At 48.5% G+C, this 24162-nt stretch overlaps 1 protein-coding gene across 3 annotated transcripts in view; it reads right to left on the reverse strand.

Moving 5' to 3' along the window:
* Window positions 1-3555: 3555 nt before the first annotated feature.
* Window positions 3556-24162, reverse strand: part of TSEN2 (tRNA splicing endonuclease subunit 2) — a 42321-nt gene continuing 21714 nt past the window's right edge. For all 3 annotated transcript variants that reach the window (XM_061128906.1, XM_061128905.1, XM_061128907.1), the window contains exons 7-12: window positions 20560-20610; window positions 18153-18291; window positions 10477-10513; window positions 9613-9724; window positions 5176-5265; window positions 3556-4279 (exon numbers count right to left, since the gene is read on the reverse strand). In XM_061128906.1, the coding sequence (XP_060984889.1) occupies window positions 4220-4279; window positions 5176-5265; window positions 9613-9724; window positions 10477-10513; window positions 18153-18291; window positions 20560-20610 (489 nt within the window). In that variant the 3' untranslated portion in view covers window positions 3556-4219. The remainder of the gene's footprint in view (window positions 4280-5175; window positions 5266-9612; window positions 9725-10476; window positions 10514-18152; window positions 18292-20559; window positions 20611-24162) is intronic.

Raw genomic sequence — 24162 nt, forward strand, 5'->3', positions numbered from 1 at the left:
GCTGCTCTGCACCCCGGAGGTGACTCTGGCAGCAATCAACCTCGTATTTTTTTCTTTCACTCGAAAGTGAAAGTTGCTCAGTCGTGTCCGACTCTTTGCAACCCCATGGATTATACAGTCCATGGAATTCTCCAGGCCAGAATACGGGAGTGGGTAGCCAGTTCCCTTCTCCAGGGGATCTTTCCAACCCAGGGACTGAACCCAGGTCTCCCACAGTGGAGGCGGATTCTTTACCAGCTCAGGCACACAGGCTACAAACTCCCTGCTCACAGAATCGCAGTGTACAGGTCTTACTCCAGTGAAAGAAGTGAAGCATCAGAACAGACGGCAGCGTGGCTCAGTTCTGAAGAACTGCGGACTGAGAATCCGTCGTCTCCGTGATCCTACTGGCCAAACGCTAACTGCAGGAGAGTCAGTGCTGGCACCGACTCCGCCCCCAAATGAGTGCCAGCGGTGCCCCAGGGTCCCCCAAATGCACGTCTCGGTGGCACAGCGGCTAGTGCGGCCCTGGGCACTCGTCTGTCCCCCTCAGCGCTCCTGTTCCCAGCAACGCCAGACCGTGCCTGAGAGTCGCCGATTCTCGGGACTAAACGCACCCACATGAAGGTATTTTTCCAAAGCCTCTACAACGTTCTGGGTTACTCTTACAACCAGGAAAATCCAATAAATATGATAAATGAAGGTGGGGATGGAGAGGACAAACATTTCTTTCTAGCCTAAGTACTTTTCCCACAGGAGAAAACAAAAACCCACATTCAAGTAAAGAGCAATTTTTTTTTTTTTAAAAAGAGAAAATGAAAACGCTTTAACAGAAAAGGTAAAAATAAATGAAGATTGAAAAAAAAAAGTTTATCAAAAAGTAACAATGGACTTTCAGATCTGTATACTAGGCTCAGAAACGCTGGGAAACCTAACCAGGTTGAGCCTGGTCAACCTGCCTAAAATGGTGTCCTACTCATACTAGTTTAATGTTATATATTAAACCAATATGAGTGGGAGCTGAGCATTACATATAGTTTTTCTTGTCGTTGTTGTTGTCGTTTTTTTGAATCTCTTTATGACGGAAGTCTAGGACAGGGAAGGCAAAGATGCCACCATTTCCCCTCACAGTCTGGAGCTGAGATGAGAAAAGGTCAGTTTCTAGAACTGTAGCTAAGAGGGTCAACCTATGATAACCATCATCAACAGTATTAATAACAGCCATCACGGATGGGGTGCACTGTGTCTCTAAGGATGCGGGGACTCCCCCACCCCCCAAATGAACCCTCACACCTGCAAAGTGCTGAAGGGTGTTATGGGCCAGGCTCTGAGCTAAAGAAGCTCGTACGGATCAACCCACCGCATCCTCCAGCAACCTGCTGGGGTCAGTAACGTCATTACTATTCTTGGCCATGGTGTACGGCTTTTGCAGGATCTTAGTTCCCCGACCAGGGACTGAACCTGGGCCCACGGTAGTGAAGCACCAAGTCCTAACCACCAACTGCCAGGGAATTCCCAGTAACACTGTATCATTATTTTTACTTTCTTTTATTGAGCTGAGATTCACATCATGTTAATGATATTTAACTTTATTTTCTGTAAAATACAAAGATATAAAAACTCTGAACAACTTAATGGCATTTAGTACATTCACAATGTCGTACAACCAGCAGCTCTATCTGATTCTAGAACATTTCATTGCCCCAAAAGGAGAGTCCATAGCCACTAACCAGTTTCTCCTCCATCCTTCCCTCGCTGTAGACTCTGGCGACCACAGCAATCTAAGTTCTGTGTCGATTAATCTACTTGCGTATATGACTGCAATCACGCAGTATGTGGCCTTTTGTGCCGGCTTCTGTCACCTGGCCTGTCTCTGAGGTCCATCTGTGTCGGTATTCATTCCTTTTTGTGGCTGAACAGTCTGTTCCACTGCATGTGTCTGTTGGTAACATTAATCCCACTTAACAGATGAGGAAACTGAAGTTAGGGTCTCACGGTCAGTAGGCGGTTGAGCTGGATGCAAACCAGTCAGCGTGATGCTGCTGAGCCCGTGCTGACACAGAGGGAGAGTTAGAAAAGCGATGGGGAGTGAGGATCTGGTGACGGACTCTGGTTTTTAGGCAAGCCTGGAGGGCCTGTGAGATTTAAGAACCATGTAAGTCTGATGCTTTGAAGGCGGGGTGGGCAGCAAATCCCAGAAACTGCCAAAGATGGCTGTATCACAGAGCAATTTTTATATCTTGATGAAACTGAAATTTTTTTTTTTAAACAAATGTCACAGTATATGTAGGCTCAGTTGCTCAGTCATGTCTAACTCTTTGTGACTCCATAGACTATAGCCTGCCAGACTCCTCTACGGGATTCTCCAGGCAAGAATACTGTAGTGGGTTGCCATTTCCTACTCTAAACAAATGCCATCTTGTACATTTCCTTCAGAAGGTAAGAAAGGGGTATTAGGTCTAATGCTTCCACAGGTAAGCTGATCCTGCTTTCAGCTGGAGACTTTGAGGTGACTTCAACCAAAACCTTGGCTGCTCTATCTACTCCGTAGCTGCATCTAACCTCGGCTGGTGTATCCTCCTCTGACGCTCAGAGTGCACGGCCTGCTATCTGGTGTTCAAACCATACACGATGGGGCAGAATCTTTCCCTCAAGGCTTGCAGGCACCCTTCCGGAGCTTTCAGTTACAAGTCATAACTGCGGTCTTCACACTTTCCTACACCTTCTCTGTAGCCTTCATTCCAAGGAGTCACCACAATCTTCGAGGCTATTAACTGATGACACAGTATCTGGAGAGCTGAGAGGGTGACGATCCTCTGGTGAAGGATTCATGGCAAGAGTGTCTACCACCAAGGCATTTGATGCCCTGATTAGGCCTCACAAAGGATGAATCAAATAGGAAAGAGGCGGCTTTGGAAATTTTTTGGCTGACTTGTCAAGGTTTCAAGAAAGTGATGATTCAAAGCCAAGTCTTGGTCTAAGGGAGCCTGGAGTAAGCCAGGTGGATGATAAAAATGCTGAGCGACTCGTCCTGTCACTAATGAAGAGCAGAATATACTGGAGACACTGTCAGACTGACAGGCGTTACTGGCCTGGGGGGGGTGCGGTGGTGGTGGAGGACAGAGCTCCGCCATCCAGACGCCAAATCTGTGAGACGCACGCTTCACCGTCAGGCTGCGAGAGCAGGATCAGGAGGAGAGAAGCAGCGCGTGGAACACACAGCCTCAAGCAGAACTTCGGTCGTCAGGAGCTCCGACACCAAGGCGAGCGGAATGCAAACAGGCCTGCTTTGGTTCTCCCATCTCACGGCTCCCAAAGATGATTCTTAACTGTCTGCTTCCGGGGCGGTCAGTGCCAAGGAGAGGCCTGCCCGCCAGGGGCGTGGACCTGGGCGCTGAATCTCAGACACTGCTCACCGGCCCTGCCCACTCATCCCGACTCACTCCTGGCCCTCAGGTAACACCCTTCATTGTCATCTACACAATTCTGTTTTCCTTTGTTTTTTAAACAAAGTAATTTTTACTTACTTCGTCTAGTGTTTTATGAAATATTGATTGCACTCACCAAACACCTCGATTCATTTTTCTCACCACATATTTTTATTTCATGACAAGTTCGGTGAAGCGACATACAACTCTTAAAGTCTAGCCCTGAACCATACTGTTGTGTACTCTACGCAACATGCCCGCCGATGAGGTCACTGAGAGATCACGAGGTAACTTGTTTTAAAATGCTTCTTATGACACAGCAATCCTTGGGAGACAGTACATGGGATTTTCCGTGTTGGGGTAACTGGCTGAAGCTCCTGGAGAGCTGAGACCTGTGGACAGAGCGCCCTCCTCGGGGACAGCCTGGACGTGGGTAACAAGAGGCAGGTGCACAGCGGTGAGCCGCCTGCTGGGAACCCACCGTTTAGGGTAAAATCAGAGAGTAACAGAAGTTCCCTGCTGCTGGGAGAGTCTGCCTCCCAGAGCCGCTGAGGCGCCAGGGCGAGAGGCTGGGGGTCGGTGAGCGAGCACTCCAAGGACAGAACCTGCGGTCCCCACACAGGGCTGATTTCCTCCGCGAATTTAACTTTTAAAACACTAACACTTTCTGGTGCCGGGAGCGCCATGCCCTTTACAACGTTTACATTAAGGGGCGATTACCTCAAAAAGACTCTTTATCTCGCCCTGAATTTGGCTTATGCAGGAGGCTCAGTGATATCTGCCGGTGAGGTCAGAAACCTGAGGCTGAATTGTTAAAGTTCGTCCTGGTCGCTCCTCTCCCGTGAAGAGACCCAACGGCTGAGAATCACTTCCTGGAACCAATCCAAACACAAACGCGGCTGAATTTTGGAAGCAGAAATACACGAACATGCTAGACATGCAGCATCACAGGGATGTTTCCCAGCCGCCTGTCTGTACAAGGACAGTACCTGCTCCTGCTCCTTGCAACTAAACATGGGGAGAAACGTGAATGCGGCAAACCCAGCGTGGACACAGCATCTACGGGCATCACCCCAGGGTTCTAAGAGCTCCCCTGGCCCCAGCTGTGGTTGTCTAGCAGCGCGTTTCAGGAACAGCAAGCGCTGGCGTGAACCCGACATGTAACACAGAACCGGGTCTGTGACGGCTCCAGTGTGTCTGGGTCAGCACAGAGAAGGGACTCCAGGCTCGAGTGGTATTTACTGAAAAGCTAACCCAGTGGACACAATGAGGACAAACAGGGGGATGAGGCCCTGGAGACAGACTGCAGGCCTACAGCAGGGTGGGGGGCGGGAACAGGGAGGAAGGACAGAAGTATTAACCAAGACTGGGCGCCTGGAAGATGGACTGGAGGTCCCGGCCAAGAAACACCCTCCAGAAGATGCGGGAGCCTCAGCCCAGCCCAGGCCCCGGAGCCAGACCGGAAGCTCGGGGGGCAGTGGGCTGACAGCGACCCTTGTCTCAGGGACTGAACACCGGGAGAGGCTGGGCTGGCCCCAGGCTGGCAGTGCAGGCGGTTCCAGCTGAGCGCTGCGGACAGAAACCGACAGCATCGAGGCCGTGGGGCTGCGGGATTGAGGGGGAGCGAGGCCGTGGTCTGTGGGGAAGGGTCTGGGAGGGCGGAGGGGAGACGCTGATCCTGTCTGGGGGCCACACCTTCCAGAGGACAGACACAACACGACGGGCAGAGCCTTCCGGACGACGTGAACTGGGCTCCGAGCTCACTTACTTGAACTTTAATTTGTTTCATACATTCGGGTGAGTCCATGTCCTTGTCGGTCATGGTGGAGGGTTTAATCAAATAGCACAGCATAAGTTCCTAAGGAGACATGGAGAAACAAAGTCCGTATCACACAAAACAGAAATACAAACCTGAGCGCATGTGCAAGAAACGTGGGCCCCCTCCACCCCCTCACAACTCACAAGCTTGTCCGTTTCCCCTGGGGAATGTAACTGGGCATTCTAGACCGAAGACCTGCCATCTGGTCGTCGCTGACATGGCAGGCGAATGCAAACACAGCACATACACTGAAATGTAGGCACAGCGTTTAAAGTGCTCAACGCTGGAGTCAGCAGAGACCCCCTAATTCTACGGGACAAAGCCACTTTCACAGGCTGAAGCCTCAGCAGCTTAGCCTGCATCTAGGCAGTGGCCGTGGGCTCCCGCTGGCCCTTCCCCCAGGGCCGCCCGCGCCTCCAGCAGCGGGACAGAGAACTCAGAACTACTAACAGAGGACACTCTGCACGTTCATTGCTTGTAGTCCTGGTACAGGGTGAACTGTCCCTCCAATCCTGCCGGGAGTGGGATGGAGGCGAATACAAGCCGGGAAACACGTGGCCCTGGGTTTGAATCCGGGTTCCACACAAGAGCTGCGTGAGCTCGGGTTTATCATCCGACCTCCCTAACACTGATTCCTCGCCCTTCGGATAACAACAGGTTAGTGAGAGAAGACATAGGTGTTCAGTTACTTAGTTCAGTAACTCAGTCGTGTCCAACGCTTTGTGACCCCATGGACTGCAGCACGCCAGGCCTCCCTGTCCATCACCCACTCTCGGAGTCCACCCAAACTCATGTCCATCGAGTCGGTGATGCCATCCAACCATCTCATCCTCTGTCATCCCCTTTTCCTCCTGCCCCCAATCCTTCCCAGCATCAGGGTCTTTTCAAATGAGTCAGCTCTTCCAATCAGGTGGCCAAAGTATTGGAGCTACAGCTTCAACATCAGTCCTTCCAATGAATACTCAGGACTGATCTCCTTTAGAATGGACTGTGGATCTCCGTGCAGTCCAAGGGACTCTCAAGAGTCTTCTCCAACATCACAGTTCAAAAGCATCAATCCCTCTGTGCTCAGCTTTCTTTACAATCCAACTCTCACATCCATACATGACTACTGGAAAAACAATAGCTTTGACTAGACGGACCTTTGTTGGCAAAGTAATGTCTCTGCTTTTTAATATGCTGTCTAGGTTGGTTACAACTTTCCTTCCAAGGAGTAAGCATCTTCTAATTTCATGGCTGCAATCACCATCTGTGGTGATTTTGGAGTCCAAAAAATAAAGTCTGCCACTGTTTCCCCATCTATTTTCCATGAAGCAATGGGACCGGATGCCATCAGCTTAGTTTTCTGAATGTTGAGCTTTAAGGCAACTTACTCACTCTCCTCTTTCACCTTCATCAAGAGGCTCTTTAATTCTTCTTCACTTTCTGCCATAAGGGTGGTGTCATCTGCATATCTGAGGTTATTGATATTTCTCCCGGCAATCTTGATTCCAGCTTGTGCTTCCTCCAGCCCAGCGTTTCTCATGATGTACTCTGCATATAAGTTAAATAAGCAGGGTGACAATATGCAGCCTTGACGTACTTCTTTTCCTATTTGGAACCAGTCTGTTGTTCCATGTCCAGTTCTAACTGTTGCTTCCTGACCTGCATACAGGTTTCTCAAGAGGTGGATCAGGTGGTCTGGTGCTCCCATCTCTTGAAGAATTTTCCATGGTTTATTGTGACCCACACAATCAAAGGCTTTGGCATAGTCAATAAAGCAGAAATAGATGTTTTTCTGGAACTCTCTTGCTTTTTTGATGATTCAGCAGATGTCAGCAATTTGATCTCTGGTTCCTCTGCCTTTTCTAAAACCAGCTTGAAGATCTGGAAGTTCACGGTTCACGTATTGTTGAAGCCTCACTTGGAGAATTTTGAGCATTACTTTACTAGCGTGTGAGATGAGTGCAATTGTGCGGTAGTTTGAGCATTCTTTGGCATTGCCTTTCTTAGGGATTGGAATGAAAACTGACCTTTCCCAGTCCTGTGGCCACTGCTGAGATTTCCAAATTTGCTGGCATATTGAGTGCAGCACTTTCACAGCATCATCTTTCAGGATTTGAAATAGCTCGACTGGAATTCCATCACCTCCCCGAGCTTTGTTCATAGTAATACTTGTTAAGGCCCACTTGACTTCTCATTCCAGGATGTCTGGCTCTAGGTGAGTGAGCCCACCATCGTGGTTATCTGGGTAATAAAGATCTTTTTTGTATAGTTCTTCTGTGTATTCTTGCCACCTCTTCTTAATATCTTCTGCTTCTGTTAGGTCCATACCATTTCTGTCCTTTATTAAGCCCATCTTTGCATGAAATGTTCCCTTAGTATCTCCAATTTTCTTGAAGAGATCGCTAGTCTTTCCCATTCTATTGTTTTCCTCTATTTCTTTGCATTGATCACTGAGGAAGGCTTTCTTATCTCTCCTGGCTAGTCTTTGGAACTCTGCATTCAAATGGGTATAGCTTTCCTTTTCTCCTTTGCTTTTCACTTCTCTTCTTTTCACAGCTATTTGTAAGGCCTCCTCAGACAGTCATTTTATTTTTTTGCATTTCTTTTTCTTGGCGATGGTCTTGATCCCTGTCTCCTGTACAATGTCATGAACCTCCATCCATAGTTCATCAGGCACTCTGTCTATAAGATCTAGTCCCTTAAATCTATTTCTCACTTCCACTGTATAATCGTAAGGGATTGATTTAGGTCATACCTGAATGGTCTAATGGTTTTCCCTACTTTCTTCAATTTAAGTCTGAATTTGGCAATAAGGAGTTCATGATCTGAGCCACAGTCAGCTTCTGGTCTTGTTTTAGCTGACTGTGTAGAGCTTCTCCATCTTTGGCTGTAAAGAATATAATCAATCTGATTTTGGTGTTGACCATCTGGTGATGTCCGTGTGTAGAGTCTTCCCTTGTGTTGTTGGAAGAGGGTGCTTGCTATGACCAGTGCGTTCTCTTGGCAAAACTTTATTAGCCTTTTTGCCCTGCTTCATTCTGTACTCCAAGGCCAAATTTGCCTGTTACTCCAGGTGTTTCTTAACTTCCTACTTTTGCATTCCAGTCCCCTATAATGAAAAGGACATCTTTTTTGAGTGTTAATTCTAGAAGGTCTTGTAGGTCTTCATAGAACCATTCAACTTCAACTTCTTCAGCATTACTGGTCAGGGCATAGACTTGGATTACTGTGACATTGAATGGTTTGCCCTGGAAACAAACAGAGATCATTCTGTCGTTTTTGAGATTGCATCCAAGTACTGCATTTCGGACTCTTGTTGGCTATGATGGCTACTCCATTTTTTCTAAAGGATTCCTGCCCACAGTAGTAGATATAATGGTCATCTGAGTTAAATTCACCCATTCCAGTCCATTTTAGTTCACTGATTCCTAAAATGTCGACGTTCACTTTTGCCATCTCCTGCTTGATGACTTCCAGTTTACCTTGATTCATGGACCTAACATTCCAGGTTCCTATGCAATATTGTTCTTTACAGCATTGGACCTTGCTTCTATCCCCAGTCACATCCACAGCTGGGTGTTGTTTTTGCTTTGACTCCCTCCCTTCATTCTTTCTGGATTTATTTCCCCACTGATCTCCAGTAGCATACTGGGCACCTACCAACCTGGGGAGTTCATCTTTCAGCGTCCTATCTTTATGCCTTTTCATACTGTTCATGGGGTTCTCAAGGCAAGAATACTGAAGTGGTTTGCCCTTCCCTTCGCCAGTGGACCACATTTTGTCAGACCTCTCCACCAGGACCCGTCCGTCTTGGGTGGCCCTACACGGCATGGCTCATAGTTTCATTGTGTTAGACAATGCTGTGGTCCATGTGGTTAGATTGGTTGGTTTCCTGTGATTGTGGTTTTCAGTCTTGTCTGCTGTCTGATGGAGAAGGTTAAGAAGCATATGGAAGCTCCCTGATGGGAGAGACTGACTGAGGGGGAAACTGGGTCTTGTTCTGATGGGCAGGGCCATCAGAGGTGTTCAGTCGTAAGTATTAATTCCCTTTCTTTCTCTGCGAGACCTGCTACCTGTGAAAACAAACGTGTCAATGTTTTCTGAGTCATCTGTGAATGTGCGTGGGAGGATTCTGAGCACGTGCTGGTGGGTCCTGCCCCCGGGGAGGAAGGCAAGGCTCACTGACACCCATGCCCACGGGGAACCTCGGGGCTTGGTCCCTGGAGCTGTGCACCCACGGTGGGGGCAGAGGGAGGGCGTGAGAGGAGGGCCACCTTCCAGAGCTCCGCGGGCCCAGATGCTCTGTGGTGCCCACAGATGACTTTCATGCTTCCGAAACATTTAATATGAAGATCCAACCGTTTAAGTGACATGTGAGCCCCAAAGCTGATGCTGTGTTACCTTGGAGACACTGACTGAAACTCTGCTCAAGGCAGCCAGGGACCTCCAGCTGAGAGGTCTGCGAGGAGCACCCTGGAAACGGTCGTCCACCAGCTCCACGATGACGGAGTAACTAGAAAACACGGGAGGGGTGTTCCAGAAATGAAAAGCTCAATGCTATCCTACCAAGAACGACAATGCAGAAGACAGAAACATACGTCGTCTGATCCTGAATTCCCCTAAACTACGCCTGGGAAAGATATTTTAACGAAAAACTCATACTTCACATTACAAACAGTCAGCCTGATTTCAGCAATTACAGGAAAGGAACGGGAATCTCTCTCCCAATGTGAAAGCTGTGAATTCACTCACCTGTTTAGATACTAACACTCACTGATACAAAGATGAACAATTCCTCTATATCAGTAACTACACAGATTAACTCAATGTTTACTGCTGAAATGTACATTATCATGACCTATTTGTTTTATAGCATAGGGACATTAATGTACAAGGCACAGATATACTGTATCGATTCCTATTAGGCCAGGAGGAATCTTGTGCCTTTGAAAATTAAACTGGAGCTCAGAAATTTCCTCCTGTCCCTTTAAGCCATTACCTTATTTAAAAATCATTCCATTAAATCAGGAGCTTGGGATAAACACACACCCACTGCTCTGTATAAGACAGATAATGAACAAGGACCTACTGTATAGCAAAGGGAATTCTACTCAATATTCTGTGATAACCTAGATGAAAAAAGAATCTAAAAAGTAAAAAACATATGTGTATGCATATCAATCGCTTTGATGCACACCTGAAACCAACACGACATTGTAAATCAACTACACTCCAACCGAAAAAAAAAAATGAATCACTCCAAACCTGGCATGGTAAAACGGAGGGCCTTTTCGATACAGCACTGCAAAGGAAAAAGAAAATGTATAACCACTCGAAATCAAACTCTTGTTTTATTACTTAATGAAGTGCTTTCTATCCTCAAAGGGATACAAACAGCTGGTGCTCTGCATGTGGGTGATCTGCAGTACACCCTCTGGTCTAGTTTTAAAACCCAAACTGTTTTTTCCCCTGGAACAGAATGCAATTAGCAAAGCAAATCTGTTATCAAGACCCAAACTCCCTAGTCCCACCCGCACACCACAAATGAGACCCAAATTCAAGCAAGACAGGGCGTAGCCATCTGCCCACCAAACCCATCTGCTCCTTCTCCAGGCACGTGAGAGACCCGTCTCAGCCTCCTGAGCACACGGCCGGGCGTGACTGGGCGTCATGGGCCCTTTGGGCTGGCCCTGAAGCCCTCGCAGACACCAAGCCTGTGCCTGTCCCTTTCTGAAGCTGCGTGAAGCCCGTGGGACCACATGAAGAAGCCAGGCTCCTGCAGCCCCTTTGGGAGTTGGTCCAACCACCATCCGGACACCGGCTTTGGATTTCATAGAAACAGAATTAACTTCAAGAGTTTGCTAAGCCCCTGAAATTTGTGGTTTGTATGCAACCAGGGCTGCAGGCGTTACCTTAACTAACACAGTTATGGGCTTCCCTGGAGGCTAAGCTAGTAAACACTCCGCCTGCAATGCTGGAGACCTGGGTTCTATCCCTGGGTTCGATTCCCGGGTTAAGAAGATCCCCTGGAGAAGGGAAAGGCTACCCACTCCAGTATTCTGGCCTAGAGAATTCCAGGGACTGTATAGTCCATGGGGTCGCAAAGAGTTGGACACAACTGAGTGACTTTCACAACACAGTTATATATGTGAGCTCTTGGGAAAACCAAGGCAGAAAAGCTTTGCTTCCTTGAGGAACTGGTAGAACTTTTCCTTCTGGGCCACACTGATCCTGTAGTTAATCACGTTTCCCTTTGGCTCTGGCACCAAGAGGTCAGAACCGGTGAAAGACCCCACCGATGATACAGCAACCCTTCACCTCTACTTCCCATGGTTGGGCTTCCTTCTTAAGAAGAGAATTCCTATTTGAATTGTATTTAAATTATTTGGAAAGTCAGCTCAAATTCACTGGGTAAGGGCCCAAACTGAAGTAAATATCTAAACACCCATCTCTCAATTTCTGGGCTATGCTGCAGTGGAAGGAGACCCCCAACTAGGACGAGGCTGAATTCGGGGCTCTGCTTTGCTCCAATCTCTGCCACTCCCAGCTGTGGGGCTCTAAACACGTCATTAACGTCTCTGAGCCTCGGTCCCCTGAGCCATAAAATGAAGACATGAAGGGAAATTAAGATGTCCTCCAGTTCTCAAATGCCGTTATCTCTGATCAGTCACACACCCTTCACGGATGAGACTCAACTGGAACATGACACCGCTCGAAAGAAACTCTGACCCCCGCGTCGGGCCCCTCGGATGCCTGACTACGGTGGAGGTGACCCCCGCGTCGGGCCCCTCGGATGCCTGACTACGGTGGAGGGGTGTCTCAAGGGTTAGAAGCATGAACAGAGAATCAGTCAGACCCCCGTTCGAGGCTCAGCAGTGCCGAGACCACACGATGACACCCGTGTTCCAATCTCCTTATGGGGAGTGGGGAAAATAATGTAGGTGGAGGTGCTCAAAGTTACCTGTGATAACAGTCATTACCATGGTAACAGTGCATCCAGAGCTAAAAAGGGAGCGTTTCACAGGAATGCCTCCAAGTAGAGAGATGAAAACTTCAGAAGTCTAAGGGATACTGGGTATTTAAAAATAAAGTCTGAAGGAACAGAGAGAAGAGAGGACGTGACGTGTGGAATGAATGGTGGAGTGCAATGATTGGTGGAAATGGTGACGAGTGCAATAATTAATTCGGGGAACCACGGTAACTATCGGGGTACCAGATACTCAGTCTCACTCTACAAACACGTGTGAACTACAAAAGGGAAAATGCAGACGTCTGACAACAACCAACTTAGCAAACGAACAGCTTCACCAGCAGCAGGACAAGCTGACATCACCCACTCCTGGACGCGGCCCCGAAGGACACACATCACCCGCGATGGCTGAAAACTGGTGAGCCTGAGCCTAACCGCGAGGAAGTGATCGGACCTACCCAGACGGCCGGACATCCTACAGGACGTCGCAAGAGTCGACGTCACAGAAAACCAACAGGTGGAGGGGCTCTTAGATGAAGGGAGACTGAAGAGACTGCCGTGCTGGTTGAGTGGCGGCCCCCAAAGACACGTCTGCATCCCAATCCCGTGAACGTGATCGTGTGGGGAAGAAGGAACTTTTCAGAGACTGAAGTGACACAGCCACGGCCAAGGAACGCCTGGCGCCACCAGAACCTGGACGAGGGGAGGGGCGGAGGGAGCGTGGCCCCGCCCACAGCGCGGTTTGAGGCTCAGGGTCTTCGGACCTTCTGCGGCTTTATGGGCCCGAGTTTGTGGTCATTTCTCATGGCCTCCCTAAGAAACTATAAGACAGATAAATGCTCCCTGTGATAAATGAACCTTGAGTGGAGCCTGTCAAAAAAAAAAAAAAAAAAAGGTCCAAAACAGCTACAAAAGACAAAGTAGGGACAAGCGGGAAACTGAAAAGATGGACTGAATGGTTAGATGATGTTGATGAATAACTCCAATTTCTCTTAGGTATTACATGGTGTTATAATTACCTAGGAGAATCTTCTCAGGAGCTGTGTCCAAAACCATAGCTTTGATGGCACTTATGAATTAACAGGGATTAGATGTACAAATGTGGACGATGTTAACAAAAAGATAGAGTCAGTAGGAAAAACACGCCAAGAGGGTGGCTTAGGAAATGGATGATGAGATGGAGATGATGAGATGAGATGGGATGAAGGTGCTCCTCCCTGCTGGGTGAAGGGCACGGGGGCCCTGATGCCTCTCCCCGGGGCCGGGCCAGCCACCAGCTCTCCACAACAGGTGATAGGACTCTGGGCTCTGGACATCCTGTCTCTGCTGGCTTCTGATGGCTCCCATTTTTCTATCCGATTTGAAACTTCTAACTTGCAGGGAGCTGTGAAATCACACAACCAAACAGTCAATGTGAATCCAAAACTGAAATGGGTGGGAAGGAGGCTCAGGAGTAACTAGAACTCTGGGTTAAGGCCACCAGCAACTGCATGCCTAGGACAAAAATATAAATCCTGGACTTGGTTTTTGGCTTTCTGGCTGGCAACATTACTTAGCTATGGTGGGAACTACATGGAGCTGAGACCTAAAGAGCCCTAAACTCTGTACTTATCAACTGTGGTTAAAACTCAACATTAAAAAAACTAAGATCAAGGCATCTGGTCCCATAACTTCATGGCAAAGAGAAACGGAAAAAGTGGAAACACTAATAGATTTTATTTTCCTGGGTTTCAAAAATCACTGTAGACAGTGACTACAGCCATGAAATTAAAAGATGTTTGCTCCTTGGAAAAAAGCTAGACAGCATACTAAAAAGCAGAGACATCACTTTGCTGACAAAGGTCCATCTAGTCAAAGCTATGGTTTTTGCAGTAGGCATGTACGGATGTGAGTCAGACCTTAAAGAAGGCCGAGCATCAAAGAATTGATGCTTTTGAACTATGGTTCTGGAGAAGACTCTGGTCCTTTGGACTGCAAGGAGATCAAACCAGTCAATCCTAAAAGAAATCAACCCTGAATATTCATTGAAAAGACTGATGCTAAAACTCCAACACTTTGGCCACCTGATGTGAAGAGCCAACTCACTAGAAAAGACCCTGATGCTGGGAAAGACTGAAGGCAGGAAGAGAGGGGGCAACAGAGGACGAGACAGTTGGATAGCATCACTGACTCAATGGGCATGAATGTGAGCAAACTCTGGGAGATAGTGAAGGACAGGGAAGCCTGGCGCACTGCAGTCCACGGGGTTGCAAAGAGTTGGACACGGCTGAGTGACCGAATGACAACAATCAGCTGTGGGACCCTTGGTAACTGCCCTGACCCTCTGAAACCTCAGTTTCCTCGGCTGTAGAAGGAGGTGAGCGCCACAAGCCTCATGGAGCATGAAGATGAAATAAGATGGGAGAAGAAAAACAACAGGCAAGCTGACGTTGGCCACGGGAGCCGGCAGCCAAGGGGCCTTTGGGGGGGGTGCGGGGATGGGGATGTGTGTAAGGAAGGGCTCCCAAGTGGTTCCTGGCCTGGCTGTCAGCAGTGGGCGTTCACAGTCAAGTGGCCGGGCAGCTGCGCCTGGCCTGAGATCGCGTCGCCTGTTCCACATGCTGCTGCTGGAGTGAGACTGGACTGACAGGACTTAGTCCAGGGAAGAGTCTCCCTGATAAGACGTGAGTTTCACGGCGGCCCTCTGTCGTGAGTCACCGCCTCTGTGAGCAGGAACAACTGTGAAGGGAGCGTGTCCTAGGTGTGACCTGTGCTGGCAGCTCTAGCATCCGTATGGTCGCACTGCCGGCCTTCCAAATGAAAACGGCAGTGTTAGACACGGGCAGGCCCTGCGGCTGCGCCTGGGGCGGGGGCCAAGGTCGGGGGGCTGCGCCCCTCACCGCAGGCCACACAGCTCTTGAATGCTGGCCTCAAGACGCCCTTCACGGCACTGCTGGGCCAGGGACCTGGGCTCACGGTAACCACACGAGCACCTCCAAATGCATAAAATGCCCCACATCAGCAGGGCAAAGGCCTTGGGGGGCTGGGAAACAGCAGCGGATGGATTTCCTTCCTTTTTAAAAAGTCTGTCCGTCTGTCCACGCTTTCATCCATCTTTATAAGGCAGTTTATTTTTAAATGAGGAAAGTTCTCTCTACTCACCCTCCACAAAGACAACTTGAGTACTGAAAACACATGCGGTAAGGCATGCTTACACCGCACTGGACAGAGGTCCCGCCCCCCTGCAACTTTCTGTTTTTACTTTTTATAAAGAAGATGTTGCTTTATAAACATGTTGTTATCCATGTTACATGATGAGTGACCGGAAGCTCAGAGAGGCACAGTAACCTTCCTGAGGTCACACAGGCAAGCCCCAAAGGGCTCTCTCCGTCACCCCCGCCACCTCTGAGAGTGTCACTGTGGCCTTGTCAGCTGGAAAATCCCGCTCAAGTTCCACCCATTCACAGAGCGCACTGGCCGAGGCCTGCGGAGCGTGTGGCCTGAGCGGCTGCTCTTCCCCGGGGAGGAGGTGGGCAGGCGGGGGCCAGTGCCGGCCAGGCCTCAGGCTCACCTCATTTAAGTGCTGTGACCTGTGGGTGACTCTGTTACCTGGAGACTCAGCAAGCTAAGCTCGAGGTCATCCTGATCATTCACATGGTGACCCAGAGTTAGGACACCTGTACCTGAAACCCAGGCCCTGAAGAAACAACAGGAGCCTTTACCTTAGAGGAGTGGGCCCTCCTTAAGCTTTATACATATTGCTGACCCACTCTGAGAATTTAACGAAAGCAGAAGGGGGTGGCAGAGGTTGGGATGGTTAGACAGCATCACTGACTCAAGGGACATGAATCTGAGCAGATTCCAGGACAGTGAAGGACAGGGGAACCTGGCATGCTGCAGTCCGTGGGACAGCAGAATCGGACAAGACTTAGAGACCGAATGACAACAACCCATTCTTGATGCAGAAAAATGCACCCATTTACAAACATGCAATTTTGAATAAAATTCTGGGCGGAGGGGGGGGGAGCTGGTGCCCCTGGAGGATCATCTTATGATTCTAGGTTAAGCACACCTGATTTTAGAGCACTTAAGGATTTAAAAGACTGAACTGGCTTTCTTTGTGCATTAACAAGGAAAGGCTCAAAAATACATGGGAGAGTGTGTGACAGAGCCCATAAGACCTCGGGGGGCCAGGACGTCATAGGAGTCCTCTCAAACACCTTGACATTTTTGTTTGAACCTCACATGCAATTCTCAAGAGCTCCCAGGAAGCACCCTCGCTGGGCAGATGCGGGAAGGTTTCAGGGGCTTATCAGGGGAGCAGCAGTGGTGCTGGACTGCAGCGGCCCCCAAACGTTTTGGCACCGCGGGATGGTTTCATGGAAGACAATTTTTCCAAGGACCGGTGGGTCTGGGAATGACTCACGTGCGTTACATCTTTCTATTATCATTACATCGGCTCCACCTCAGATCATCAGGTGTTAGATCCTGGAGGTTGGGGACCCCTGCGGTAGGGGATCCCAAGGACCTTCGCCCACTTGCCCAGGCCTAGTGATGCAACCACTCCCCAGCAAGAGTGTACTTCAAGGCTCTCCTGGGCTCCAGAATCATCCATCTTTACAGTATCTCCCCCGACCCCTTGCCCCCAGTTGACTGACTATGTCCAAAACACAGCTCCAAGAATCTAGGCGTGACCCTGAGTTCCTCTCCTCCCCCACTGTACATCCACTCCATCTGCAAGGCTGCTCAGGCCAGCCTCCCTGACTCCTCTCTCTGCTTCCACTTTTTGCTCCCCTTGTCCTACCCTAACCCCACCATCTATTGGTAAAGCAGACAAAGGTCCTATTGAATCGAGTGGTTAAATATAAGTCATTCCTTTGCTTGAGATCCCCTCAGACTTCCAATAAGCAGAGTAACATCCCAAGTCTGTGCCAGGGCGACATGTGATCTCCCCCAGCCTGACTCTCCCTGGGGAGGGACCCTGGAGCTCTGGACACCCTGAGACCTGCCGGGCTTGTTCCTGCCTTGGGGTCTTTGCTCCTCTGCAAAGGGTTACTCTGGGCCCCAGGGGTTCCTCCCCACACTCTCAGGGGACCTGTTCCCTCACTGGGGTCGCATTTAAGTTGTTGCTGTGTGGGGCACACCTTTTCAGAGTCTTCTCCTGACCATCTACCTTCCTTTTACTCTCTGTCCCTTTATTCCACTTTATTTTTCTCAGTACCCTGAAATTACAGTGCATATTTGTACATCTGCATATTTGTACCCTCTCAGCATGTAAGGAGCTCCACCCAGACAGCTTCACCTGTCATGTTCACCTTTGTGCTCCTGGCACTTAAGAAGATCTGGCTCACACGAGACCCTCAGCAATATTCCGGTGAACGGGGTGCTCACTGGGTCCCAACTCCTTCCTTTAAATAAAGAGCAGGGAGGTGGTGCCGTGTCCAAGTTCCTAAGAGCCTGGGTTCCAGCATTCAGAGTATAGCACTCTGACACTCACCCCGGAAACTTTTAGGGGCAGGCGACCCTTTCTTTCACAACTGCAGTCTCCTTATCAGGAAAATGAGGATCGAGAGCATCAATCTCGCAGAAGTGCTGTTACGATTAAATGAGGTCATGAACGTCGACGCCTGGCACTCAGTGAGGGCTCAACAATGATTGCTGTCACTATCATCACAGGCACACCATGATCATTAATGGTAACTGCACATAATTTGCCAAATGAAGCTCTCCCCGAAGACAAGGGACCGCCCTTCATCACAAGATCACAGTGGGGGGGGGTGGGGCGCTGTGGACTCTCTCTTCAGATCTCAGAGCAGACAAGAGAAAAAAACATACCCTCCACCCTCATCCAAATGTTCTTATCTAAGCCAGGAGGAGGACAGCATCTCAGGAAAAAATAGCAACAGCACACACAGCCAGCTTGATGTTCACCCCAGGGTCTGACCCGGACCTAAGCCTGGCACGCGCGCCTGCGAGGCCGAGAATCACTTACGCAAATCGGTTCCGTACTTAAGCCCGGGCTTGGGCACCCAGCCCTTGCTGCGGAAGTGATGGTATGCCATGTAGGTCGTCCTGAACGTGGGCTGAGCTGCGGTGAAGGCGCTCCAGAGCTTCGTGATCGTTAAAGGCGCCTGTGGTCGGTGGGGGGAGACCAGCCATTACTATGTGTGTACCCACCCGGCACCTGGCCGGTGAATCAACAATACCTCTACCAAATGTGAACACGGGGCCCACGACGAAGGGTTTCAGCCGGAAGATACAGGCCTGAGTGTGGCGGCCTCCAGCCACCCACCTGTGACGTGCTGCCATCGTGGAACACACACTGAGTTTCAAAGACTTCGTACGCAAGAGAGAATGCACACTTAGTATGCAAAAGAGAAGCAGTTTTAAATATGCTGGGTTAAGACTACCTCAGTAGTTTTAAATATGTGCGGTTAAATAAACTATGTCAATCAATTTCAGCTGACTAAAAATAATAAAAACCTTTTCAATGTGGCTATTAGAAAATTAAAAATTATGCATGCGGCTCTGGTGTGAGGCTCCCATCATATTTCTACTGGACAGCACAGCCACAGAGGATCTGGGTGAGGGCCCCCGAGACAGCCACTCTGGAGACAGGGAGCGGCCACGCGAGGACAGGGAGGGCAGTGGACAGAGCCGCGAGGGAGAACAGCCCAGGCAGAGCAACGGGGGTCGGCTGGGGGGCCCCAAAGCCGAGGGCGCATGTTCCAGCACGTACAGACCCTGATGGGTAGCTACAGTGTGGTGGGCCCTGTTCAGAAATGCAAAAAGTTAATTCTGTAAAAGCCTTAAAAGAAAAGATACTCCATTTAGTCTCTGAAACTAAGTAATTAATCCCATAGCACAAATTAATAATCCAACTGCTTGTTTCTAAGGTTGGACTTGAAGACACCACGGCTCAGATAACATTCTCACATGTCAATTCAAAAACACCACACAAAGTACCAGGGAAGTTTGGAAAGTTCCTGCTTCATTTCAGCCTTGAGTAAAAGAAGCCGTTCTTTAGTTGGTTTACGGTTCAGTCACTAAATAAGACTTGCTCAATTTGTCTCGACCTAAGATCTTAACACCATGAATATGAGCTAGAGTTGGGGCTTGCTTTCTTCTTAAACAAACAAAAAACCCAAAATAGTTGTTCCTCCAGTGGAAACTCTGTATATGCGTGGTCTTCAAATCCATTCCCCCACAAAACAAGCAAGAGTCTGGTAGAGAAGGCTGGACTCCGATTTGGACAGCCCGCCGCGTCTCAGGGCAGCAGGCACGTCCTGACGAGTGTCAGCGAGGGCCCAGGGGAGGACGCAGGGCGGGCCGAGAAGGGCCGCCACCTGAGAAAATGAGCCACCCGCCGGCCACACACCCGTTCCCAAACCACGGGAGCACTTGTGAAAAAGATTCATGGAGTCAGAATCTGCTGAGTGATAAGACATGTGCTCCCAAGGAAAGGATAAAATACATGTTCTCCCGGCTTCCCCGGTGGCTCAGATGGTAAAGGGTCTGCCTACAATGCGGGAGACCCGGGTTCAATCCCTGGGTTGGGAAGATCCCCTGGAGAAGGCAATCGCAACCCACTCCAGTACTCTTGCCTGTGAAATCTCATGGATGGAGGAGCCTGGTAGGCTACTGTCCACGGGGTCTCAAAGAGTTAGACATGACTGAGCAACTTCACTTCACTCACTTCTCCCATCTGATGTCCTGCTTACCTTTCTCATCTTGATTTTAACTTGAGTTTTTTTTTGAAGAGGCACTGTATTCACAAGGTCCAAAATTCAGAAAGTACAGACGTGTACGGTGAACTCTCGACTCCCACCGCCCCCAGCTCCTTTACCGGAAACAGGATTAACAATCTTCCAAGGGCAGCAGGCTACAGCACAAAACTGTGGGCTTCGGAGATGCCCTGGCATCAGTTCAAATGCTAACTCCAACCAGACCAGCTGCGTGACCCTGCGCAAGTGGCTTGTTTACCAAGCCTTAGTTACCTCATCTGTAAAAGTCTTCACGCGTGGAGGTAAGGCCCAGAAGTACCACATGTAAGGTACCGGACTCACAACCTTCACTGAATCGGGTGCTAAACATAGGTGGCTTTCATTTCTGCTGTTAATTTTCAGTACTATTCTTACAGATTTCCTGATCATCAGATAAAGACACTGCTCTTCTCCTAGGATCTGGGAATGAAATTTAGTCTCAAAGGGTCAAAGTTGGCTTTTTGCCTGAACAGTCTCAATTCAGGATCCAAAGACTAAACTTAGAGAAAAAAAAATTCAATTCCAATTTCATCCAGTGAAAGTAGATACACTTGGAGTAAAGCAATATGAAAAGTATTTCAATGTGCTTTTGACATCAGGGAATTTTAAGTGGATTGTGTGAATAAAACGCCTTACCTTTTCATAGTAAATACTCAGACATCCCAGAGCATAGACCAGGAAGAAGGCCTAAAAAAAGGACAAGGAGAAAATGCCCATCAGAAACTGTTCCTTGTTCTCGACAAACTATTTCACAGATTGATTTCCTTTTGCCTTAAATATGAATGAATGTCTTTTGTACCATCCACTTGGTCACGTACTTTTAAACATAAATGGTTCATTCAAATTTCAAGGGGTAAAACAGGAATGTCACAGAATAGTTTAGAAATCAGTGGAAAACAAACAAAAACACTTTTATGAAATTTTCCATATGTTTTCTCTTTTAAAAAACCACACAGTTAAACTGAAAAATGACATAAAGAGCAGTAACAGTAGAAACTTTTGCTCACTGGATTTTCCTCTGTAAAATAACCAGAAAAAAAAAAATTGTAGAAGAAAAACGAAGAAATTTGTGGAAAATGAGCAATGCAGACTTGGGTTGACTCATAATCAAATGAGTTTCTTGGTCACTTGCTGGAAAGTGATTTCCTAACAAGTACCCACATCTTTCCATTAATTTCATCATATGGCACCATGCCTCCCTCACAGGGGGATACAAGAGGAAATGGAAAGTCAGGCTCAGTTGGGTAAGATCACTCTGATGTGGAAATAAAAATAACCTTCTGACAAAAACAGAAGGATGCCTAGCACTGACACGAGGAAGCAGGCCCTGTATTTGCTCTGTCTGTAGAAGGGGGCTAGGATCTGAGTTTACACCTGAAAGGCTCGGGTGAGGCTGGTCTGCAGTGGACGGTGACTAAACAGTGGCTCTACATGCTACTTTCTTTCTAGACTTGAGGATGGAAGACGAGGCTCTTGCTCAAACGACAGGTTCCCTGTCGAGGGCCCTCTGGTGCAGGTGACAGCAGAAAGGCAGCCCCCGCCCACCTCCCCTCAGGCTGCTGTCCTTGGTGCTGACAGACGATTAAACGACAGGTACCCGGGAGGGCCCCCCAAGCCCCCAGGCTGCTGTCCTTGGTGCTGACAGATGATCTAACAACAGGTACCCAGGAGGGCCCCCCAAGCCCTCAGGCTGCTGTCCTTGGTGCTGACGGTTGCTGTCCTCCCTGCCCAGTGTTTGGAACGCGAGGCCACAGCTGTGAAGGTGCAGGGCTTTTAAGGAGAGACAAGGTTCTGCTAAGGAAACACCTTCCCGACCCTCAGAAATCGCCCCAATCCACCCCACTGCCACCCTCTCCTGGCCACCTGATGACATTTCTCTTTACAGCAGTGGTCCTCGAGGTGTGGCCAGTCGGGAGATCCTAGGGTCCCCAAGACCCTTGAAGGGGAGCCACAAGGTCAAAATCATTTCCTGAGATTAAGGCTCATTCTCCCCAGAGGCTCTGACACATGTGATACCACAAGAGGCTGAATGCAGCAGCGGATGTGAGAATCCAGGGCGCTTCTCTTCAACCAGACCTTACAGTCTTTGCAAAAACGAAGAAACCATGCTATTCTTCTCACTCGGTTTGTTTTGCTTTGAAAGAATATAGTTATTTTTCAAAAAATATTATTTCAGTGGGTTTATTATCATGTAAAATAAGTTAACACACACATAATTAAATTTTCATTTAAATATATAATTTGATAAACATCAACAGATATATAATCCACTTAAGAGGCTCCTCGGGGTCCCTCGACTGTTTTTAAGAGAAAAGTGGTTTGATAACTACTTTAGTTCCTCCCAGATCTAAATTGAGAGCTGCTCTGAAGACCAGTGGGTCTATGGCCATACCACCCTGAATGCGCCTGATCTCGTCTGAAGACCAGTGGTCTCCTCCTGCCTGTACTTCTGCAAAGGCCCCCATATCCTGGCCCCACAGCCTCTTCTCCAGGGCAGCCCAAGCCACGTTCCCAACATGGGAAGACCCCCGGCTCCCAGGAGCCTGGCTGCCCACCCGCCTTCACTGCCTCCAGCCCTGTGACTCTTCCCAGCAGGCGCTTCACTTCTCTTCTAATGCACGGAGCTGGCTCCTGCCTTGGCCTTTGTATCAAAGGCCACGCCTCAGATGGGGATTCCCTGACCACCCTGTTTAAATAATCCCCATTCTGATCGACTTTTAATAGATGGGGAGGGTCTTGTTCCAGTGGGGTTGGCATTCTTTAGAACTAAGGCATCAGTGTTGAAGGGGCTTGCATACCTTGATCAAGTCACAAGCCACGCTGAGCAGGGTCCCCCAGGACAGAAGGGTCATAGTGGAGAGCTCTGACAAAATGCAGTCCACTGCAGAAGGGAATGGCAAACCACTCTAGTATTCTTGCGGCAAGAACCCCATGAACACGAACAGTGTGAGAGAGCAAAAAGATACAACACTGAAAGATGAACCCCCCAGGTCAGAAGGCATCCAATATGCTCCTGGGGAAGAGCGGAGGGCAATTACTAATAGCTCCAGAAGGAACAAAGAGGCTGAGCCACAGCGGAAATGTTGCTTAGCTGTGGCTGTGTTTGGTGGTCAAAGTCAAGTCCCATGCTGGAAAGAACAATCTTCATAGGAACCTGGAATGTTAGGCCTGTGAATCAAGGTAAATTAGACCTGGTCAAGCAGGAGATGGTAAGAGTGAACACCAACATCTTAGGAATCAGTGACCTAAAACGGACGGGAAAGGGCAAATTTAATTCAGATGATTATACTATGTACTACTGTGGGCAAGAATCCCCTAGAAGAAATGGAGGACCTCTTACTCAACCAAAGAGTCTGAAATGCAGTACTTGGGTGCAATCTCAAAAATGACAGAATGATCTTGGTTGATTTCCAAGGCAAACCATTCATCATTACAGAATATATCCAAGTCTGTGCCCCAACCACTAATGCTGAAGAAGCTGCAGTTGAGTGGTTCTATGAAGATGTACAAGACTTTCTAGAACTAACACCAAAAAAAGAACTAACACCAAAAACCTTTTCTTTGTGGGGAATTGGAATGCAAAAGCAGGAAGTCAAGAGATACCTGGAATAATAGGCAAGTTTGGCCTTGGATAGGAAGCAGAGCAAAGGTTAAAAGAGCTTTGCCAAGAGAACGCACTGGTCATAGCAAACACCCTCTTCCAACAGCACAAGAGATGACTCTACACATGGACATCATTAGATGGTCAATACCAAAATCAAACTGATTATATTCTTCACAGCCAAAGATGGAGAAGCTCTATACAGTCAGTGAAAACAAGACTGGAAGCTGACTGTGGCTCAGATCATCAGCTCCTTATCTCAAAATTCAGGCTTAAATTGAAGAAAGTAGGGAAAACCATTAGGCCATTTAGGTATGACCTAAATCAAATTCCTTATGATTATATAGTGGAGGCAATGAATAGATTCAAGGGATTAGATCTTATAGACAGAGTGCCTGAAGAACTATGGACAGAGGTTCACAAAACTGTACAGGAGGCAGTGACCAAAACCATCCCAAAGAAAAAGAAATGCAAGAAGGTGAAGTGGCTGTCTGAGGAGGCTGTACAAACAGCTGAGGAAAGAGGAGAAGCAAAAAGCAAAGGAGAAAGGGAGAGATATTCCCACGTGAATGTAGAGTTCCAAAGAAGAGCAAGGAGAGATAAAAGGCCCTCTTAATTGAACAATGCAAAGAAGCAGA

This window comes from Dama dama, chromosome 24, assembly GCF_033118175.1.
Source record: "Dama dama isolate Ldn47 chromosome 24, ASM3311817v1, whole genome shotgun sequence".
In the NCBI taxonomy this organism is placed as follows: Eukaryota; Metazoa; Chordata; class Mammalia; order Artiodactyla; family Cervidae; genus Dama; species Dama dama.